Genomic DNA, 21,438 nt, shown 5'->3' on the forward strand with positions numbered 1-21,438 from the left:
CAGTTGGGACTATAAGTCTTCCAAGTTTCTAATTAGATTTGGAAGAAGGTATAATCATTACTCTCATACAACTATAAAATGAACATGTGTCAAAGATTTTATTTAACCAACTAATGAGTGAACCAGTAAGATATCACACCTGGTTCAAAAAAGAAGTAAAAGTACCACGCATTAATAAAGAATGCTGAAATGAATTTACAACTGCCAGCAAAGTTGGTCGGTATCCAGCAGGTGATAATCAGTGACATTCCACAGGCAACAATTTCTGTGAACAGGAATTATTTTCAGTTATAATCAGTTTTCTTCAGGTTAACTAACGTCTGTCTCTGCAGAGCTGTAAAATAGTCAAAGAACAGAGGGTGGATATAACCTGAAGGGAAGTTCTAGCCAGGACACCCACTAAATTTGAGTTTTTCACTGTTTTTTCTTAAATTGGTATGGAAATTTTAAATTTAAGAGCTTTCCTACCGATGGGGTCTTTAATCAATAGGTAGTTAAGTTCCTCTTCATTGGGGTAAAACTGATTTAATTAATACCAAAAACAAAACCAAAGGCTGCCCTTTTAGGTTTAATTTGGGCATTTCCAGCTCAGAAAGTAGGGATGCAATGTAGGATCCCTTTTCCCTGGAAATGCTTTCAGGCAAACACTCCCGTCTGCCTGTACCAGCTTGAGTTTCACTTTAGAACTCAGTAGTTTCAGATGGAGAACAGCCCAGCTTCAAGAGATTGTGGGGTTTGCAGTTTTAGACAGTTGCACTCAATACTGTGATATGAACAACATTTAATTTATGAATTGTCACAAGAATTAAGGATTATTCTGTTTAATTTTTTGAAGAAGAATACCAAAAGGTCATAAACCTTCTCTGATCGTATTTCCTTAATTTTTGATACCATAGTAAATTAATACAGATCATTAATCAGATAATCAAATATTTTCAAAAATTTTAAATAACACACTGCTTTTTTCTTTTACTCAATCTAATGTTAAGTCCTAACAAGGACTATTAGCAATCTCTTCTCCTGCGTTTAGATCTACTATGAATCCTAAGTCGAGTAGTTTCACTTGTAACTGTTAAAAAATAATTTTCAAAAAAGATGAAAGTGTGATTCTCAGATATAAAATGAACTTGAGTCAAAGATTTTAACCCATTAATTACTGAGGGAACCAGAAAAAAAATGTTGCAACTGGTTAACAGGTAAATCCAAAGATTAGACAAATACACAAGCCCATCAAGAAAGCAAAGTGAATTTGTTTCATAGATGAAAAAACTAACCTCTTTCACAGTGAGGAAGGAAGTCACTTGAACCTCCACCAGATCGAATTTGTTTGCAGTTCTATAAACACATTATTTGTATTACTATTAGTTTTCTACAAATTAACTTCTATCTCTACAGAGTTGTAAAATAGCGCAAAGACAGGCAAAACCCCATAGAATCAGATAACCTGGAAGGATGTGCCTTTTGTACAATACATAGTTTTTCATTAAAGACACTTAGCAGTTATTTTTTGATGAATATAAAAGTCTTTTCAAAATCTGTCTTCACATAGCTAACATTGCAGGTAAATGTTAGCTAAGGACATTTATTATTTAAAACCTACATTTCATACCATAAATGACAGTATGCAGAAAGTATCTGACTGAATTGGCCCCAAATCACAAAAAGAAAAGCTGTTAAAACCATAATAGAATTTAACTTTATTGTGACAAGTAGAAATGTGTGTTTTTTAAAGGTGCTTATGTGACCCTCCAAAAAAAATTTCTGTCTTCTATAGAAATGAACTGATGAAAATTGTAGGTGTATTAATTTTAAGATTTCATTTAAGTAATCTTGCCAGTTAGAATCTTTAAACATGTTTGGAACACTGACATAAAGGACATAGAAGACGTTGTATCAAGTCAGCTTAAATTGATTAATAATTTCATTCCTCATCACAGCAGACCCTGTTAGCAATTTGTAATGTATGTTTCATAATACAATTATTTAAGAAAAGCAACTGGGATAAATCAACTTAAATGCATACACCATTGAAATTTGAAATTGTTTTGACACAATTGAGTTTTCCCCTTGTTTGCCATAATGGCACTGAAAAACTGTCAATCACTTGTGTAAGAATAAAGTATTTTTGAAGTCCTGTTTACTTCAGAATGGAACATTATAATCATCAGTAATAGCCATAAAGAGTGCATAGTGCTAGTACTTTTGATGAATTTTTTTTCACTTAAAAGCAGATTCCTCATAGTGGTGACCTTTCAGACTGTTTTCTTCACCCAGCAAGTGTTTTTATTGTGGCTAACTTGAAGCACGTGAGAAAACTGAAGCTAGCCTGTTTTTTGTATGCCTCGCCTGGCCTTGTTAATAGATTACAGCATTCCACTTGTTAGTACCAGTGACACAGGAGAAACTTTTACTATTATGCTATGTGGTAATGATAAAGAAGACAGAAAAAGTCTTTTTATGGTAGTTGGGTCCTCAAAACAACTCTTCATGTTCTGGTGATAAGAAGACACAAGTTGGATATCCAACAGAGGTACATTAGCTTGTTATCTACAGAGCTGATACTGCCTCTTAAATTCCCTCACAATGACAGGAACCCCATCTGAAGTGAAGGCTTGCAGAGCTGGAGATACCAGAACATTATTCTTCTTCATGAGTAAAAGTAGGGTTGACCCTACTGTAGTAGAATAAAAATTTGGTGTAATTATTAGACAAAGGTCATATTCTTTTTCTTCTATAATTTCAAAAGTGTTCCAAGAGATACATACTTGGTGATTGCTATTAGTGGAAGAGCAAGACTATGAATTACCTAGTCTTAAGATATATGAATATGAGGGGAAAATATCTAGAGATTTAAGGCTAGCATAAATCAACAACTTCATGATAAAATCTGTGTGTAGGCACCTACTATATTTGTTCTGTTTCTAGGGCTGTGTAGGTTATGAGAGTTCATTGTGTTCCAGTATTCTGAGTGTTAACATCTTCACTGCTGATAGCAACTTGGAGTTTTGGCAAGCAGAATTTGCAGCCATGGATGGGGGAGGATACTTGTCTCCATTCTAAGTTCTAAACAACAGGACCTTTTATGGCTAAGTACACATAAAAAGTCCATGTGATTACTTTGACCTATAGAATTTAGAGCGATGGGGACAATGTCGGAGAATAGGTGTAGTGTTTGCTATATGCTTGTGTTTAGTGATTGTGTTGTGGTGGGGGTTTCAGGCATTGTGTGTGGGATTGCAAGCACATGCCAACTAATTTGAGAAGCTAACATATCTATACTAGTGATTTCTTATGATTCTCTAAGCATTCAAAAAAAAAACTTGAGCAAAGTGAAATTTTAAAATAATTTGACCTCAGAGAAACTAAGAAAAAAATTCTCAAATCTTAATGTATTATGTGTTTATATTCTACTTTTTTCAAGAAAAAAAGAGTAAGCATTCATAATTATTGTAAATCATGTTTTAAAGTATACCAAGATCTGTTGTTACGAATTAATTAAAAATATACCTTAAATCTAGTTTAAATAATCATTTATTAATGAACTTATCTAGTACCAATCTATTGATCAAACTGTTTCCTAATTAAATATGCTCTGTTATGTAGGGTTACTTGGAAAATTTTAACTTCCTAAAACCGCTGTGTTTGGCTGGAAGGTCAATAAGTCTCAAAGTTGTTTAAGTTGTTGAACCCCGTAATTCTACTTTAAAATAATAGACATTCTGAAGGTAAATTAATATTCCATAGATTGTCAAGTCCTTGGTTTTAAATTTATTCTTTTAAATACTAGACAAGTCATTTTATGATGATTTTAATTTTAAAAAGTTAAACATCAAAAAGCCAACCGTTCACTATATTTTTACTCCAAAGTAAGAAGAAAAAAAAGTCTATATGATCCAGGGGATACTTTGATGACACGCTAGAAAATTCTCCATAATAATTCAGTGGATTAAATGAATCTATGATGGAGATCTAGAGGAAGAGCCTGCAAAGGGGGAGGAAGCTACATGCTGAATAACTTTTTGTGTGTGTGTGTGAGGAAGATTAGCCGTGAGCTAACTACTGCCAATCCTCCTCTTTTTGCTGAGGAAGACTGGCCCTGAGCTAACATCCGTGCCCATCTTCCTCTCCTTTATACTTGGGATGCCTACCACAGCATGGCTTTTCCCAAGCAGTGCCATGTCCGCACCTGGGATCTGAACCAGCGAACCCCAGGCCGCCAAAGCAGAATGTGCGGACTTAACCACCGCGCCACCGGGCTGGCCCCTGAATAACTTTTTATTACAAATTTTAAACCTGTGTAAATTTACGAATAATATGTACATTCTACATAGGAAAGAATCATTACTGTCATATGTAAATAAGTATTTGAGTTTTTATACTTAAGTTATGTAGGAAAATGATAGTATTTAAGAACAAATTAGGAATGAAATTATTGGGATATTGTGCTGATTCTTCCTGGTGAATAGGATAAACTCAAGCGGAAAGAAATCAGTAGATGAAGTTGCTGAAATGTTCGTTTTATAAAGATACTATGATAACTCGTCAAAACATCATTTTGATACATTTCTATTTCAGTTCTCACACTCATTGGCCCTGTCAGGTGCTCATCTGGCGTTGATCAGGATGTAATGAGATTCAGATTGTAACTGTCAGAGTAGTGAGTAACTTAGTATTCTCTAGGAAGTTTGGGAAGGAAGAATCTGAACAAGTAAATATGCCTTTTCTCTTAATGTACAACGGCAGCATTAATTTTGCTTATATCTAAGGTTTACCTTATTTGAAGAATTAGAGTACATTTATTATCATTTAAAACCATTTCAGTGGCTCTTGTATAATTCAATTCATTCAGTCTGTGCTCCTCTTAATAAATTTTACAAAAAAAAACTCATGGCAAGTTAGTATCATTTGTGTGTGAATTTTCCAATTGTATTTCAGACTTTAAGAAAGAAAGGCCTTAATGGTTGTGAGAGCCCTGATGCTGACGATTACTTTGAGCACAGTCCACTCTCGGAGGACAGATTCAGCAAACTAAATGAAGATAGTGATTTTATTTTCAAACGAGGCCCTGTAAGTACTTTTACTTTACCTTTACTTTTTATTTGTTGATCCTTTTTGTTAACTTCATTATTTAGGCTCTGAACAAGAAGGAACACAGAGGGTGCGACAGCCCAGACCCTGATACTTCCTATGTGCTAACTCCACATACAGAAGAAAAATATAAAAAAATTAATGAGGAATTTGATAATATGATGCGGAATCATAAAATCGCAGTGAGTACTAAAGTATGGTTTGTGCTTTTATCTTGTGCATGAAGAGATTGACCACACATCTTGTTGTTTTTTTTCACAGTGGATAATGACAACGTTTTTTTTGGTTCTAAAGATCTTAAAATTGCTGAAATCGTATAATAATACATGTTCAGTGTCTTAAGCATAGAAGTGAAGAGAAAACATCCTAATCCTGACTCTGCTACTATCCCCTATAGCTTCGGATAGGGTACCTAAACATCCTGGATTCTAATTTCCTCATCTGTAAAGTGCATGAGTTGGCTCACGATTTTTGAGGTCCTTTCTAGCTCTGAATTTCCATGATTTTCAGTATACGGTGCATATAAGACCTCCCTCTCCCTCCTGTGACTTTTAAAAAAATGCTACATGTACTTAAATAGATCTTGAGACTATAAAATACAGAATGTTTAGATTTATTGCAAAATTTGGTGTTTCAAAATCATTTTTAATTATTTTGCATAGTTGCTATAGTAGTAGTAGCTTAGTGTTTGGCTCTTTGTAAATGTCCCAAAACTGCTTGGCAACAATACCTCCAAACTCCTTTTCTTATACTGTAGATATTGAGGACTAGAGCCTTGGCTTGATTTTAATTTCAGGAAATGATGTTCTTAAACTGGTTGTAAAACAAATAGTTGGTTTAAAATTTTTCCAGGCTCCTACATCTAACCACAGTGAAACAATATTTCTTCAAGTTCATACTCCTTTGATAGTTCTTCAAAGAGTTCTCAGTGGAAGCTCCATTGGCAAGAGCTCCTTAAGACAGCTATTTTGGATCTGATTTTCTGGTGCTGTATATGTAGTGTAGGCTTCATAGAACAGATTGGTTCTGATGCTGATATTTATTTCATTGTCAGAGTTAAATCTCTTAAAACTATGCCCTATAGTATACATCATGGATTATTTCTTCACAGTAGTCCTATACTATAAGAAGAAGCTCATGAAAAATAGATTTAAGGAGATGTTTTTGTGCTAATATCATTATTGTTTTTAAAAGACAAAACAATAGCAAACAAAATAAAATAAAATCCCTGCTGACCTTACATGGATGTTGGTGACCTTGCAGTTAATGTTAAGTTGCAAAAATACTGTGTGAATAAGTAAAATTGCTTTACTTTTGAAAAAATTTCATCATATACCTGTTATTGTATATCTGTTAATGAATTATAATTTTCTACATGAAATAGACTATTGAATAGAGTACATACATAAACTATTTATATTTTTCCAACTTTGAATTAGCAGTGTTACCTTACTTTGCAAATCACTGTTTTAAAATGTGAGGAGAGGAAAGTCCTTTTTCCTCTCGCTTTAAATTATAAAGAGGATTTATTTAGCATAGATAACAAGTATATTGTAGGTGGTATATGGAGGAAATGGAAGAGGAAAATAGAAAATATTTTAAAGGTGTGGAATATTTTGGAGGGAAGGAAGATAGCGTTTGTAATATTTGTAATTTAATCTTCATACAGTTTAAAGATAGCTTGTCAGTATTTAATTTTATTGTTTAGGTTGTTTCTTTGTGTTTTCATTACATTCAGATTGCATTGTGTTATGTATATCATTCGATTTTTTTTTTTTTTTAGTTTTGTCCATTAAGAATGTCAGTCAGTTAAATTAGACCAGGGCTTATTTATAATGTTCCAAATTTGATGTATTAAGTTTATAATATGTGTACACATTTTTCCCCATTTATTATATTTGGAGTCTCCCAATAGAAATGTTACTAAACTGGTTTGCATTAAAGTGCTAATTTATGCTTACTTGGTAATGATGTATTTCATAACGTCTAAATTTGACAATACTACTTTAATATCTGGTTCTGACATCTAATTTTCATCTCTATGAGTATTTGAAATATGTACATTATATTAGTATATATGTATTAATATATAAAAACTAAAGTTGAAAAGGTTCATGTCAAACATAATCAGATTCAAATATAATTCTTAAGAGAATAGCTTAAATCTCCAGATTGATTTAGTAAGAAATTATCCCCATCCTCTACTTTGAATAACTAGAGTTACCTTATCAAATTAAAGTTCATAAGTTATTAAATTTAATGTAGAGGAAAATAAAACTAACAGTCTTCTCTTTCTTGTTCTTTGTTTACAGCCTGGTTTGCCACCTCAAAACTTCTCAATGTCTGTCACAGTCCCTGTGACCAGCCCTAATGCTTTGTCTTACACTAACCCAGGGAGTTCACTTGTGTCCCCATCTTTGGCAGCCAGCTCAACATTAGCAGATTCAAGTATGCTCTCTCCACCTCAAGCCACATTACATAGAAATGTATCCCCTGCAGCCCCTCAGAGACCACCAAGTACGGGCAGTGCAGGTACGTAGTGATATCCATTCTGCCGGTCCTTTAACAATAAGGGTGAAAGAACTAATTGCTAGCATAAGCAGTTTCTTATTCTGCTACTCTTAATTTTATTGCTTTGCTGAGCAAAAGTCGCTACTAAATAATTGGCTCCATTTTAAAGTAGTTTTTTGAAAATCCACTGTAGCTCTGGCATCATGTCAGGCCCAGTGGAACCATATAGAGAACCTGCCACCTATAAGCTTTCCTTATCAGAGCAAAGCCATACTTTGACAGGCAGAAAATTTAATTGGGATATCATGAGCAAAGATTTAAAGTTCACTGTGAGCCATTCATGTTAAAAATGTGGGGAATAGACTGACTTAACTGGAATTAGAGCCCTTTTTTGCATCTCCTCCTGCCTGAATTTGTTCATTAGTTCAGCGGAAACTTGCAGTGCATTTACTGCATTACTCTGTGTAATGCAGTATCTCCTCTCCCTTAAGTCCTAGATTTAGTAGTATTCCATTAGCACTGCACCAATTCTTATCAATATATACCATTAGGTATTGATACACAGGAAGACAAACATGTCCAGAGCTTGATAGGTGAGCTCATATATATATGGCTACATCATAGTACACATTAACACAAAGTTCGGACTGGACTAGTTTTTATTTTTGTGTTTTTTAAGAGTGGAGTGAGGGTTACCTCTGTTCAGTTCATAGTCATTCAGAGAAGGAGAGCCAATTTATCTTCATTCTTTGCCCTCTCTCTTCTCTCTATAATGTCCTTAGGTGGGATGTTGAGCACTTCAGACCTCACAGTGCCAAATGGAGCTGGAAGCAGCCCAGTGGGTGAGTGAATTCCTACTGTTTCATTTTGTAGGCATGTATCCTATCTAAGATAAGAAGAATATTGTCCCTCAAACAGTGCCTTCGACCAAATGAAAAGGGAAAAATGGGGCTATGGCTAGAGTAGACATGTCCCTTTGTAGACTTAATTTCCTTCTGAGGGGTACTTTCACTAATACTTAACATTTTTTCATAACACCCTTGCTTTATTCCTTACACCTTGGCCTTAGGTTCAGTTATTCATTTATTCAATAAATATTTATTGAATGCCTCCTTCGTAGCAGACATTGTTCTTTTATAAGGACTAAACTGCCTTAATACCATTTTTACATCAAGACAGTTTCTTAAGGAGAAGCTTTCTGTATCATCTCTTCTCACCAAATTAGACTACCATCAGACTGATATTGCTTAGAGTAGCATGAAATGTTTTCAGAGAGATTACACTGTGAAGAAGTGGTGGGTCTGCTTCTAGAGATACAAAGAAATTTGAAAAGTTTGTCTCTAAAGGATCTATTTGGTGGTCAAATGTAGAACATTGACATTTTGTCATGGTTGCAGCCAAATTGGTTGTTTTACTTTGGGACCCCTTCCAAGATGACTAGCAGTTTAAACACATGTCATAAATATGTCTCCCCAGCCCTGAAATGCTGATCAAGATAGAGGATGATCTTAACATTACAAAAATATGGCATTTATGTCAAAGAGTTACAAGAATAACAGTTTCCATTTGGATTATCATCACATTGTCATCTTGGTCTCTTAATCTGTGATAATCACAATTATCATCATTGTTATCTGAAAGCAAGGGCAGGAATTCCCTTCCTGCTTTTAGATATTGTGTGTTCCTGGAGACATCTGAAAACAGATCACTTAGAGGAAAAATTCTCAATTGCATTTGTTCAACCCATTCATTCCACGAAAATGTAAGGAGCTTCTGCTGTCAGAAAATTATGGAGATGATTGAATAACAGTTAAAAATCATGAGAAAGAACTAGACAGTATTGAGTGAAACAAGTGACAAAACCTATACTGACCTAAAGTAGGAATAAATGCCTACTTATATCTGCCACTGTATTAATTGCTGTTTTAATGGAATTAAACAGATAAAGACCTCTCGTAGGACCTTTTTTAACAGATAATTAAATGTGGAAAAATTCGTAAAGATCTTACTAATTATACATTAGGGCTGCTACACTTTTATGTGTATCTCCAAATATTTATAATTTATTTCTTTTCAGCTCTATTTAGTTGTATGTATGCCCATATGCTCTTTGTGTGTTGTATTTTCCCACATGCTTTTATCCACCCATCACTGTCCATCTTGCTCTCCTTTCTACTTTCCAGCCTGCTTAAAGCTAGAATCAATGATTTCTATTTCATTTCATCTTAATTTTAACTAGCTCTTGATTTTATTTCCAGAATTATTTTTACTTTATGAAGTTTAACTATTTGAAGATTTCTAATGTGTTTTCCCCTTGCCTTTATTTTTTTCTCATCCCTCTGGCATCCTAAACATGGTTCTTCCTCCTATTGAACAAGTGTTTCAATTCTCTTCTCCTTGTTTTTTTTTTCTTGTACTCTCCACACTTCCCTAAAGCTTTTTCACTGTTCCTTATCTGCCGTGCAACGATAAATCTAGACTTCACTCTGCAGCTCAATTTTTTGTGTTCCCTTTGGCAATTTCAAACTCAGACTTTGTCATTGCTCTGATTTGATCTTCTACATGTAATCCTGTTTCTTTTATTTCTTTTTTTCGTTCGTTTTTCATTTCTGTAAGCCGCCTCCTCTCTTTTTGGACCCTCAGTTTTAGAGGGTTGCATTAATCACACTCCTCAGGTCTTGGCACATCATCATTGGTTTGTACAGAGCATCTCAGTATGTTATTCATTTATCCTTTTTATATCTGTATTCCACTCCCATTCCCTTCCTCTTCCCATTATAGGCAACTGTTTTAATATTTAGTGTTAATAATCATGACTAGTGAACATGAATTTTTATTAAAATTTAAAGTTCAACTGAGTATTAAAATATTTTAAGTGCTTATCAAGTTATTTAAGTCTGTTTCCAGTTCTGCATACGCACAAAGATAAATCCTTTTCTGAGTGTATGCACATCAGGATTGTATGTCTTGATTCTTGATTGGTTCATACTCTTATACAGTCTTGTGTCACTTAATGACGAGGATACATTCTGAGAAATGGGTCATTAAGAGATTTTGTTATTGTGCAAACATCATAGAGTATACTTACGCAAACCCAGATGGTACAGCCTACCACACACCTAGACTATATGGTACTAATTTTATGGGAGCAGCATCTTATAGGTGGTCTATCATTGACCAAAACATAATTATGTGGTGTATAACTATATACCTATTCTACCTGCACTAGGGTAATTCTACGTAGTCTACTTGTCTGGATTATATCTTAAATGACGTTGGTATTGTAACTGCTTTTTAACATGTGCGACCTCAGGATTCAGGTTCAATGAAGTAGACGTCTTGTATCACTTAATTCAGATACCAACTGGAAGTAATTATTTTCATGCAATACTTAGATTATACACGGATTTAAAGTGTTTTTTGCTATAACTTTCCCTCCCAAAATAAATGGTCTATTGTAGGTATTTTAGAAGTGTTATTTTTGTGAGGAAGAGTCAGAAAATACATTTTAGCTCATTTTCAACAGTGGTGCCATTTTGATTTAGTAGTTTGGGAAAAAATAGTTTAAACTCATTTTTACACCTAAATAAGGTCTTATGAATGAAAAGATTAAACACTTAAAGTTCCAAGAAAAATTTAGAAGAAAATATATTAAAAGCTGTGGGTATGATTTCTAATCTACATTTTTCAAAGTATGTTTCTTGGAACTATATGATGAGAAAGACTTATTCCGTAAGTTTGGCAAACTTTGTGTTAAATAAAACTAAACAGGTTTCTTCAATGCAGGACTTATCAGAGCCTTAAAAATGCTCAGCTGTTTCCTGAATCTTCAAACCTAGTATATAACAGGGTTACTCAAACTAATGTCACACTATAACCCTTCATTTCTTTCCCTCATGAAAAAGCATCTTTCAGAATTAGTGTCATATGAAACATATTTTAGGAAATATTTGTTCTGATCTTAAGATGATACATAGAAAAGTTTTTGACTAATGAAAGCTTTCGTAAATAAGATTGAAGTTTGAAAAAAAGACAAGCAAGACAATCAGACTTCTGCTGTGATAGTGGCGCACTTGATCATTTGGACCAACACTTTCACTGAGGACAACTAGAAATGCTAGGCTAAATATTTTTGAAATCTTAAAAGCATTTGAGAACTAACAGGATAATGAAGAATTACTTGTCCAAGATCCAGGGAATGACAAAGACAGAGACTCAAAGAGGTGAGCCTAGCATTTGTGGCTGCTTTTCCTCAGATGGTATTTGGCGGTTCCATAGTGGGATAGCCAAGAAGCTGAGTATGAGAGCCTCAGAGAACTAGGGGGAGGGAGGGAGAGAGAAAAGTTCTCTTTGACCGCACAAAGATTTGGGAGGGCCTAGTATACTCTTCTCACTTTGTGTTTAGATCCCAAAAGGCTAGACCTTAGAAGTAGCATGAATCAGAGATAAACAGCCCCTCATAGTAGCTACATCTCATATTTGCATCATCCGACTGCTTGAAATTAGATTGTGGTGATCTATTGTTAGTGTCCCCAGGACACCTGAAAAGGTAGATGCTGTCTAGAAGAATAATGTAAGAATAAAACACCATCCCACGCCTTATTATTTCTATTTGACACACAAGCAAAACTAACTTGGCCTACTCCAGACACAATACAGCATAAATGAAAACCTGCCAAGAAAATGGACAGTAGAACCAACCTCTGGGAACTCCAGAATTTGGTATTATTAGGCACAGACTTTGACTTTAACATAACATAACATAACATAACATAACAATGTTTACTGTGTCATGGAGATTAAAAAAAGATTAAGAATTTAAGCAGAGAACTGGAGACTTTTTAAAAATGGACATTTTAGAACTAAAAAAAGTAATACTATTAAGAACTTACTAGATGGGTTTAATAACAGGTTAGACAAAGCAAAAGAGAGAATTGGTGAACTAAAAGATAAGACAGAAGAAAGTATCTAGAATTTGAGATGCAAAAGGATAGAAAATTTAAAAGAAGAGTAAGACCTACAGGATACAATGAGATGGTCTAACATACTTTAAATTAGATTCCCAGGAGGCAAAAAGAGGGAAAATTGGCCAGAAGCAGTATTTGAGGAGAGAATCGCTGAGAATTTTCCAAAACTGACAAAACACATCAAGCCACAGATTCAAAAAGCCCTATAAAAACCACATGGGATATAGATAAACAGTGCTTTAAGAGAAATTTAAATCCTACAGGCTGGAAAATCCTGAGCTAAGCAGTTAGAAAAAACCAACAAACCTAAAGAGAGTAGAAGCAAATTATAAAGATAAGAGCAAAAATTATTGAAATAGAAAAATAAACATAATATGAATTGAATTAAATAAAAAAATTAGTTCTTTAAAATGATTAGTAAAATTAAATGTTATGTTTTCATTAACATTCAATTCAAAATATTTTCTAATTTCCATCATAACTTCTTTGACCTATAAGTTTAGAAGTATACTTCCTAATTACAAATGCATGGGCCATTCTAGTAATCTTCTGGATATTGTTTCTAGCTAAATTGTTTTGTTACCTGGGAACTTAGCTTCGTATGATTAAATTCTCTGAAATTTGTTGATACTTTTTTTTGTGGCCCAGCATGTGATCAATTTTTATCTGTCCTTTGTACACAAAAGAATATTTTTGTACACAAGAGAACATAAACATTGGAAAGAATGTTTATTCTATACTATAAGCATGGATTACAGATTCTGCTTGTTTTAAACAAATTTTTTATGCATAATATGTATAATTAGTTATTCTTGTATCAGTCCAGGCTTAGAGACTTGTGATAGGCCTGTTCTGGATAGTTTCACTTTCCCTTTAAACTGTATCATTTGTACCGATACTATCATTTTAAAATGTGCAATATGTTTACAGATGAGCCTTCCATTTGCCTTACTCCTATTTTAATTTTTATTGAGTCTTCTACCTGGTTCCCAAAAGTTAGGATGCTTTAGGCCCATGTACTATTGAAAGCAGAAGCATCCTTGAGCTGTTTAAGCATTGAGCAAGCTCAGGATAGGGAAAGACTTGTTAAAAAGGAAGCCAGAGAAAGCCTTACCATAAAGGAAAGATTGGTCAATTTGCCTATGTTAAAATTAGGAACGTTTGTTCATCAAAAACACCATAAAGAGAATGAAAAGGCAAGACAGAGGTGGGAGAATATATATAGTATACATATAATGAACAGAGAGCTTTTATGAAGATTACCTACATATCATCAAGAAAAAGAAAACTAATTTTTAAAAATGTGCATGAGAACACAGACATGTCACAGAAGAAGCTATGTAGGTGTCTAATAAACATGTGAAAAGGTGTTCAATCTCAGTAATCAACGAAATGCAAAGTTAAAACCACAAACAGCATTATACACCTACCACAATGGCTAGGGCAAAATAGACAGATAATACTAGTTGTTCACAAGGCTATGGAAAAAACCAAACTCTCGTACACTGATGATGCTAGTACAAATTGATGCAACCATTTTGACTTATCTACTGAAGTTGCAGATATGTGTTTTCTATGACCCAGCATTTTCACTCATCCTTATATATTGTAGGGAAATGCATGTGTGCACCATGAGCACCAAGAGATATATAAAAGAATATGGATGGCATTATTTGTTACAGCCAACATCCCGAAATAATCCAGATTTCTGTCAGCAATAGAATGGAAAAATAAATCATAGTACATTTATATGAAGGAATACTATACTGTAATGAAAATGAAGAAACTACAGCAGTAATCAAAGGCATGGATGAATTTCACCAAACTAATATGAATGGAAGAAGATAGATGCAAATACTAAATCATTCTATTTACATAAAGTTTGAAAAGCAGGCGAGCAAAACTATAGTGTTATGGATGCATGTGTAGATAGATGGTAAAACTATAAAGAAAAACAAGAAGTTACTGTAAAAGTGATGATAGTGGTTACTTTGGGTAGGTGGGACAATAGTGTTTTGGGGGGCCCCAATTATAGAAACTTCTGGGGTTCTAGCAATATTCTTTTTCTTGATCTGACTCATGGTTACGTGGATGTTCACTTTATGATAAATCCTTGATCTTTTGTTTTTTGTTCTGTGCACTTTTCTGTATGTGTGTTACGTTAAAAGTTTTAGAAGTAAATATAACACACTTGATATAAAAAAGGAATTAAACCACAAATGTGGAGGCACTTTTAAAATTATAAGAGAATGTAATGTAAATTGTATAGTAGTTACACTATTAATTTTGAAATCTAGAGAGAAAAAAATTCACATACACACATTCACACTTACCCACAGAAAGACTCTTAGCAGCATTTTGAGTCTTTGGCCATTATTGTTTGCATGTGGCAGCCGGATATGCCGCCCCATCCTGAGATCAGGAAGCAAGTCAGTATAAGAAGCAGGCCAACAAGCTGAGGATGGCTGAGTGGAAAGCTGGAAAGACTCTGGGTCCTCCATGTTGAGCTGCAACCACTTGTCCTCCAGTCTTCTTATGTGAAACATAAATTTTTCTCATTCTTAAGAGAAAAAGTAAGATAAAATACAAACCACAGATAGGGGAATATTCAATAAATGGATGGGCATTTAGTTTGTACCTTTATGTACAAGTCCAAAAAGAAACCCACCTAGTCTTAAAAATTGAAAAGGAGGGGCCAGCCTGGTGATGCAGTGGTTAAGTTCTTGTGCTCTGCTTTGGTGGCCCTGGATTCATTGGGTCGGATCCCGGCACAGGCCTATGTACCACTTATCAAGCCATGCTGTGGCAGGTGTCCCACATATAAAGTAGAGGAAGATGGGCACGGACATTACCTCAGGGCCAGTCTTCCTCAGCAAAAAGAGGAGGATTGGTGGTGGATGTTAGCTCAGGGCTAATCTTCCTTAAAAAAAAAAATGAAAAGGATATTCATTGTTGCTACTAATCATGAGATTCCAATAAAAATGGCAAATAACACTTAGTAATTGCTGACTATTACCACTTTTTATTGTGACATGGAGAGCCGATGAAGGTGTGGTGAAACTGATGATCTCATATGTGCTTGTGGCATTGTAAATTAGTAACAGTCTTTCTGGAAAAATTTTGGCAAGATGTTTTTCAGTAGTCATAAAAATGTTTGTACCCCTGAGCCTACTGATTCCATTTCTGGAAAACTTTCCTAAAGAAATAAATTAGAATATTCAAAGGTTCATTGCAACTTTATTTATAGTAGCGAATAATAGGAAGAAATCAACATATTCAACAGTATAAAAATTAAGTGAATTAAAATTTTCAACTGAATTCCTCTTTAGTTGTGATTTAAAACTATGCAAAAAATATGCACATGGAAAATAAAAAGGAGAGAAATCCAAACTGATGATAATAGTCAGGATGGTGGGTATATGTGTTTTCCTTCTCTTTTTCTGAACTTTCTATGGTGCAATATTGGCACTTATACAGTCAAAAAATTTTTATTATAGTAAATTAGAGCATTCATTTGTTTTTTCCTTGTAATTTGGTAATTTTTTGTTTCCAATCTATGTCATTGTCCAAATAAAACCTGCTAGTTTTGTACATACTGTAAAGGATATGCATCTTTCATAGTGGCAGTCTGATTTGGTTTACTGGGTGTATTTGATTATGGTTTAGTGGATATATTTCTCAACTGAGAGTTTACACTTAATACCCAGGTAATACTGTAATTCAAATGACTTTGAGGACTCCTTCTAACTTTGGGTGTATGTTTAAATATCAGGCATTAAAAAATCTCCAATATTCAGCAACTTCACTTTTTAAAAACATATTGAGCAAGAGAAAAAAATAGACTAGAAGTATAAAGGTTCCAGAAGCTCTTGGAATTGTTTAGGATTGGTGAAGGTAAGAAGGGTTTACATTATTGCAGAGGCAGTGGCAGTTAAAAAGAGATGGAGGAGGCGAAAGACGTTGGAAAGAAAGAATAGCATCTTGATAGCTCTGTCGAACTGGGATGGAGTGATGGAGGATTACAGTAGTACCGGGGTTTGAAATAGGCAGAATTTGAGATCACAGCGGCACATCTGGGGAAAAGTGGCCACCAGATGGTTGCATATGGACTAGAAATTGGGAGATACAAAGCAGAAATACAAATTTAAGGGTCATATTGAGGCAATGGTTGAAACCATGGGGATGCATGAAGTCTGAAAGAGAAGGAGAAATGTAGCCTCTTTGGGGCTACCCACACAGGAGAGATTGAGAAAGGGAGTACGGTATTCAGAGAGAGAAGCAGCAGGATCTCATGAGCATTGGTCTGTTTTAGATAATAAATTTCTAATGGACAGAATCCATATTATCCATTATACAGGAATTTCCATTGAAACAAAGATTTGAAAAACCCATGGTCTCTTTTAATTTTAGAAATTTCATTCAGTTCTCTATACAAATGACCTAATTTTACAGACTTCTAAAATGTATTTTTGTTTATTAATTTATTGAATAATCACTCAAAGTTTGTTAGATTTTGTGAAAAATTGTCAAATATGATAAAATCAATTCTTGAACCTTTGAGATTTTCAAAATCCTTTGCGTGTCAGTTCAACTTTTCATATAGATTCATAGTGATAAAACATTAATGACATCATTGTCTACAATTTAGCCCTAAAAGACTAGTATTAAGGGCATAGAGTTCTTTCCAGCAGCCGCTTGACTGCATTATTTCAGCTGATGTGATATTCTGAAATATGAGCCAGATTGATACAATTGAGTGACCTGCCTTAGAGCTTTAGGACCACAGTTGAGATTAGTTTTGTTAAGTTTCTGGAGGCGTTGGTAGGCAGTTTGCTCAAGAGCATTTTTGTCATATTTGCATCAAGGCATAATTTACCAGAAAACCTGAAAACACATTTTAACAACAGTCACGTTAAATTGAGCTTAAAGTCGGTACTTTAATTCCTAAATTTGTAGGCCATGGCAAGATGAATTGTGTACTGAAAGTATCTACCTCAAAAGTCTATCTCAACAGTATCTTCATTTTTGTCTCAAAAAGTGAACTGGAGGTAAAAAGGCACATAGTATATCACTATTCTCCACAAAATAACACATGCTGCATATAAGATTCTCTTGTTTCAGCCTGGCAGGTTACCAAACACTTACATCATCCTGTAATCATTATCTGCTGCAGTCTCCAACTTCACACTAAGAAATACCATGCTTTTAGACCTCCTTTCACTTTTGTAATTTGATTTTCATGGGTTACTGTGGTATCGTATCTAGCTGAAAAGCATCATAGACTCCACATGGGAAAAGAGTATTAGTGCTTCTTGATAATGCATTCTTCTAAATTATATCTTTGCATCATCTTATAATGTATTTGAGAGGAAATACTGCTTTATCCTTCAGATTTGAGTGCAAATCAAGTAAATAAGAATCCTCTAAATATTATCAGAGAGATTAAGAACACACATTCGTGCCATTATTTAAGAGAAATGTTGTTAATCTGTACCTACTAATTTTTATCTAACATTCTATTAGTTTCTATTAAACCTTCCTATTTTTGAGTAAAATTATTTGATAAGCATTTTATATCCAGATGCTTTGCTTAACCGTTGCCTCTGCCCCACTCATGGATGAGCTCTACTCCACAGGGGATGACCTAGTGAAGAGATTGTTTTTTTAACAGCACTGCTTTCTGAAGCCTAACAGAATGCAGGAAATTGCTCTCTGGGGTGTGGAAAGGAGATACAGCCAAGATTTAGTACATGCCCCTTCAAGATAATGGAAGCAGAATGCAAGAAATAGCCTCATAAGGTTAATTGAAATACCAGTCCCCACAGCAAAATTAAATCACATAAATGAATTAAAACTGGTCACTTGGTAAAATAAAAGTTTTGGAGAAAGCAAGAGGAATTGGGTGAGAATAAAATGGAGTGAGGAGGAAACACTGATCATCTGGAATCTGGAATCGTGGCATTTTGAATGACAACTACTAAAGAGTTACAGGCCTGTTCCTAAGTGCCACACCTCACCTCTGTTTTCTTTGTCCCTTGGAAATGTACTGGTTAGGATCCAACAAAGTTGATTATATCACATTGGCAAAACATCAATTTTATATTCTCATATAAATCACCTCAGTAACATCTTTTTCAAACTCTAAATATAAGCAGATGTATTGAAACATCCATTTTCTTCAGATTATCTTCAAGGACTTTATCTCTTTCTAGTTATATATTTTTGATTTTGTAATTCACATATCTATTCACCTATTCATTATATACTGTTCCTGAAAATGTTTTGTAAACTGCCAAACACTATATGGATTTTAATTGTTTTTAAATAATATTTCTTTTCCACTCAAGAAACTTTCATAGCATTAAAATCATGTGATAACCCAAAACAAAAGCTCTTAAAACTGAAAAATATGTGCAGTGCAGAATTGCCTTTTGTCATTAACTCATTGCACTTCTTTGGAGCACGCCGTTTCACTTCACAGAATACAGTCTTCTCAGGGTGAGATTATAGGTGGGTTTTTAGGCCAGTGTTAAGCACACAGCAGACACTCAGTTTTGATTAGTCTCTGCATGTATTTAACATGGATGTGTGTGTATATTTGTAGCATCTAGTGTCTGTTTATAGTTGATGGGTTCTAAAGTTGTCTTTTTTGCTCTATACGGCAAGGAAAGGAACAGAACAAATATAGCTGCCTTTTCCCTCGGATGGTCACTGGAGCCGTGGACTCTGTGCTTTTCTGCCCCACCATTCCTTACACACACCTTGTCCATTCATGCTTTAGCGTATCCTTTTTCTCACGTTTATCCATAACACCTGCCTTCCGCAACCTCTTTTGTCCTTTTAGACTGCTTAATAGTTAATCCCACACAGTCTTCCTTCTTGAGCCACATACCTGTATCAGTGGTTTGCTTTCTATCTCTTTGTAAATTTTGTATGTTTATCCTTCGTTGTGATGCTTTTGCCTGTATCTTAAGTACAGTTTTGGCATATTCACGCCTCTGTGGTATATGCCTGCTCTTGCTAACTAGGGGAAAAGCTGCTCGAAGACCATGTAGGTTTTTTGTGGTTTTTTTCTCCCTTCCTGAACCCTCCCCACTGCACAGTGCTCTACACATAAGAGATGTTTGAAAGTTTATCTCCAAATTGTAAAGGCAGTTCTGTACTGTTGTCTGATTTTCAGTGTTAGCTACTATTGATGTGTGAATGCCTCATCCCACCCAGAGAATTTCAGAGGCCTCTTCAGCCCTCCACGAACTCCTAGTTCACTATTCTGAATATTTTGTTGTTGGTCAGCTTAGTAGTAAACACTAGGAATGGAATTCTTAAGCCAACAAATTTATTTTTTTATCCAGTACTCTTAAATTAACATCTATGTACTGTAATAGAGTAGACTTAGATACTAGGAACTTTTCAGGATAGAATAATAGTACAGTATTCATGGCATTAAGTCTCTTGCTGAAAGCCCACTACACACGTGATTAATTTAGTTTTTTATGTTTTTATTTTAAAGTTGATGATTTTTTTAAAGATATGGAACAGTAGAGTGTCCTATGCTGTATTTTTTGTGAACACTTAACACTGTATCTTAGATTTAGTAATTAAATTTTCACAAAATATTTTTTAAATATATCATATAGTTAATGTTTTCTAGTCTTCCCTGCTTTATTTGTGATTTACTTAGAAATTAAAATAGCATATGTGGCTTCTATTTTATAAATAAATATTTTATGTTCCTGTACACTTATTACTTGACTTTCTTTTTTCTTTTTTGACATTATCTCCACCATTGAACTGTAAGCTGGTGAATAGTAACTATTTCTCCTAGGAAGCTATCCAGTGCAAGTAGCAGAAAACCACCTCAGTTAGGCCTAAATAGTATAGAGTATTTACTAACTTATATGTAACTGAAAAGATCCAGAAGTGATACAGACTACAAGCTTTTATTTTATTTATTTGCTGTTCTCTTTTCTCTATCAACTTTTTCCTCATTCTGGATTTCTTCTGAGTCTCAAAATGTCTTCAGAATAAAACACTTCCTCAGTCATATTTGGAGGAAAGCAGGAGCCTCCCTCACCACCATGTAACAACTTCCTTACCTAGGTTCTGATTGGACATTCCTGGATCCCATCACTGAGGTGAGGGGAGAATGCCAGGTCATTGGCTTGGATCTGAGTGAAATGCCTGTCACCAAGCCAGTCTGTGGCAAGGGGGGTTGAAGTAGAGTCAGCCCCACCCAAACGACATGGCTGCTACACACGAGGAGGATATACATGAAACTAGAGATGATCTCTTAACATTTATTTTCTATTACGACTGGTGCCCAAAAGTACTGTGTTTATAGGACATCTACCACAATGTACCTATTTTCTTATTTCCTCAGAGAGAGAGAGACAGTTCTATTAGGGAAAGTTAAAAGCAGGAGGAAGTTGAATAAAGTCAGATATACCACAAATATTTAATGAAGATCATAATGGCAGCTGAAGAAACAGAGCAGGGAGAGGTAGAGCTAAAGGGAAAAGGTACTTGGTGAAAATGAGGCATTAGAGCTGAGTGCTAAATAAGCTGCACTTAATGAGTTGCCCTGATACCTAGTTCAGTGCCCAAAACCTAGTAGGAGTGCCTTTGCTGTTACGGGAATGAATGACTAGGCTGGTCTCGGGCGTTTTCTTATAATATCTCCATTATCTTGGTCCCTAGTAGGAGATGCCCCGTTAGAAACTTGTCTTGTGTTTTAAGTCTCTCTCAGCAGGTCAAGCAGTCAGGTTGGAAATAAGTGGCATTAGTCTTAAGGTTTATATGTATTTCAGACTTTGGTTGACTTTCTTTGCTTATTTTTAAAATATTCAAAGATACATAATTGGTTGCTAATGAG

General features: G+C 34.7%; 1 protein-coding gene across 25 annotated transcripts in view; it reads left to right on the forward strand.

The window, feature by feature from the left end:
- The window catches only part of MEF2A (myocyte enhancer factor 2A), a 167,645-nt gene that overhangs the window by 123,014 nt on the left and 23,193 nt on the right, over nucleotides 1-21,438 (forward strand). For 10 of the 25 annotated variants that reach the window (XM_023622122.2, XM_023620750.2, XM_070248460.1 and 7 more), the window contains 3 exons: nucleotides 4,936-5,067; nucleotides 7,401-7,620; nucleotides 8,382-8,441. In XM_023622122.2, the coding sequence (XP_023477890.1) occupies nucleotides 4,936-5,067; nucleotides 7,401-7,620; nucleotides 8,382-8,441 (412 nt within the window). Of the gene's footprint in view, nucleotides 1-4,935; nucleotides 5,068-5,132; nucleotides 5,283-7,400; nucleotides 7,621-8,381; nucleotides 8,442-21,438 lie in introns of all 25 variants that reach the window. The other 15 variants (XM_023620284.2, XM_023621676.2, XM_070247211.1 and 12 more) reach the window with 3 other exon arrangements.

Source organism: Equus caballus, chromosome 1 (genome assembly GCF_041296265.1).
Source record: "Equus caballus isolate H_3958 breed thoroughbred chromosome 1, TB-T2T, whole genome shotgun sequence".
Classification (NCBI taxonomy): Eukaryota; Metazoa; Chordata; class Mammalia; order Perissodactyla; family Equidae; genus Equus; species Equus caballus.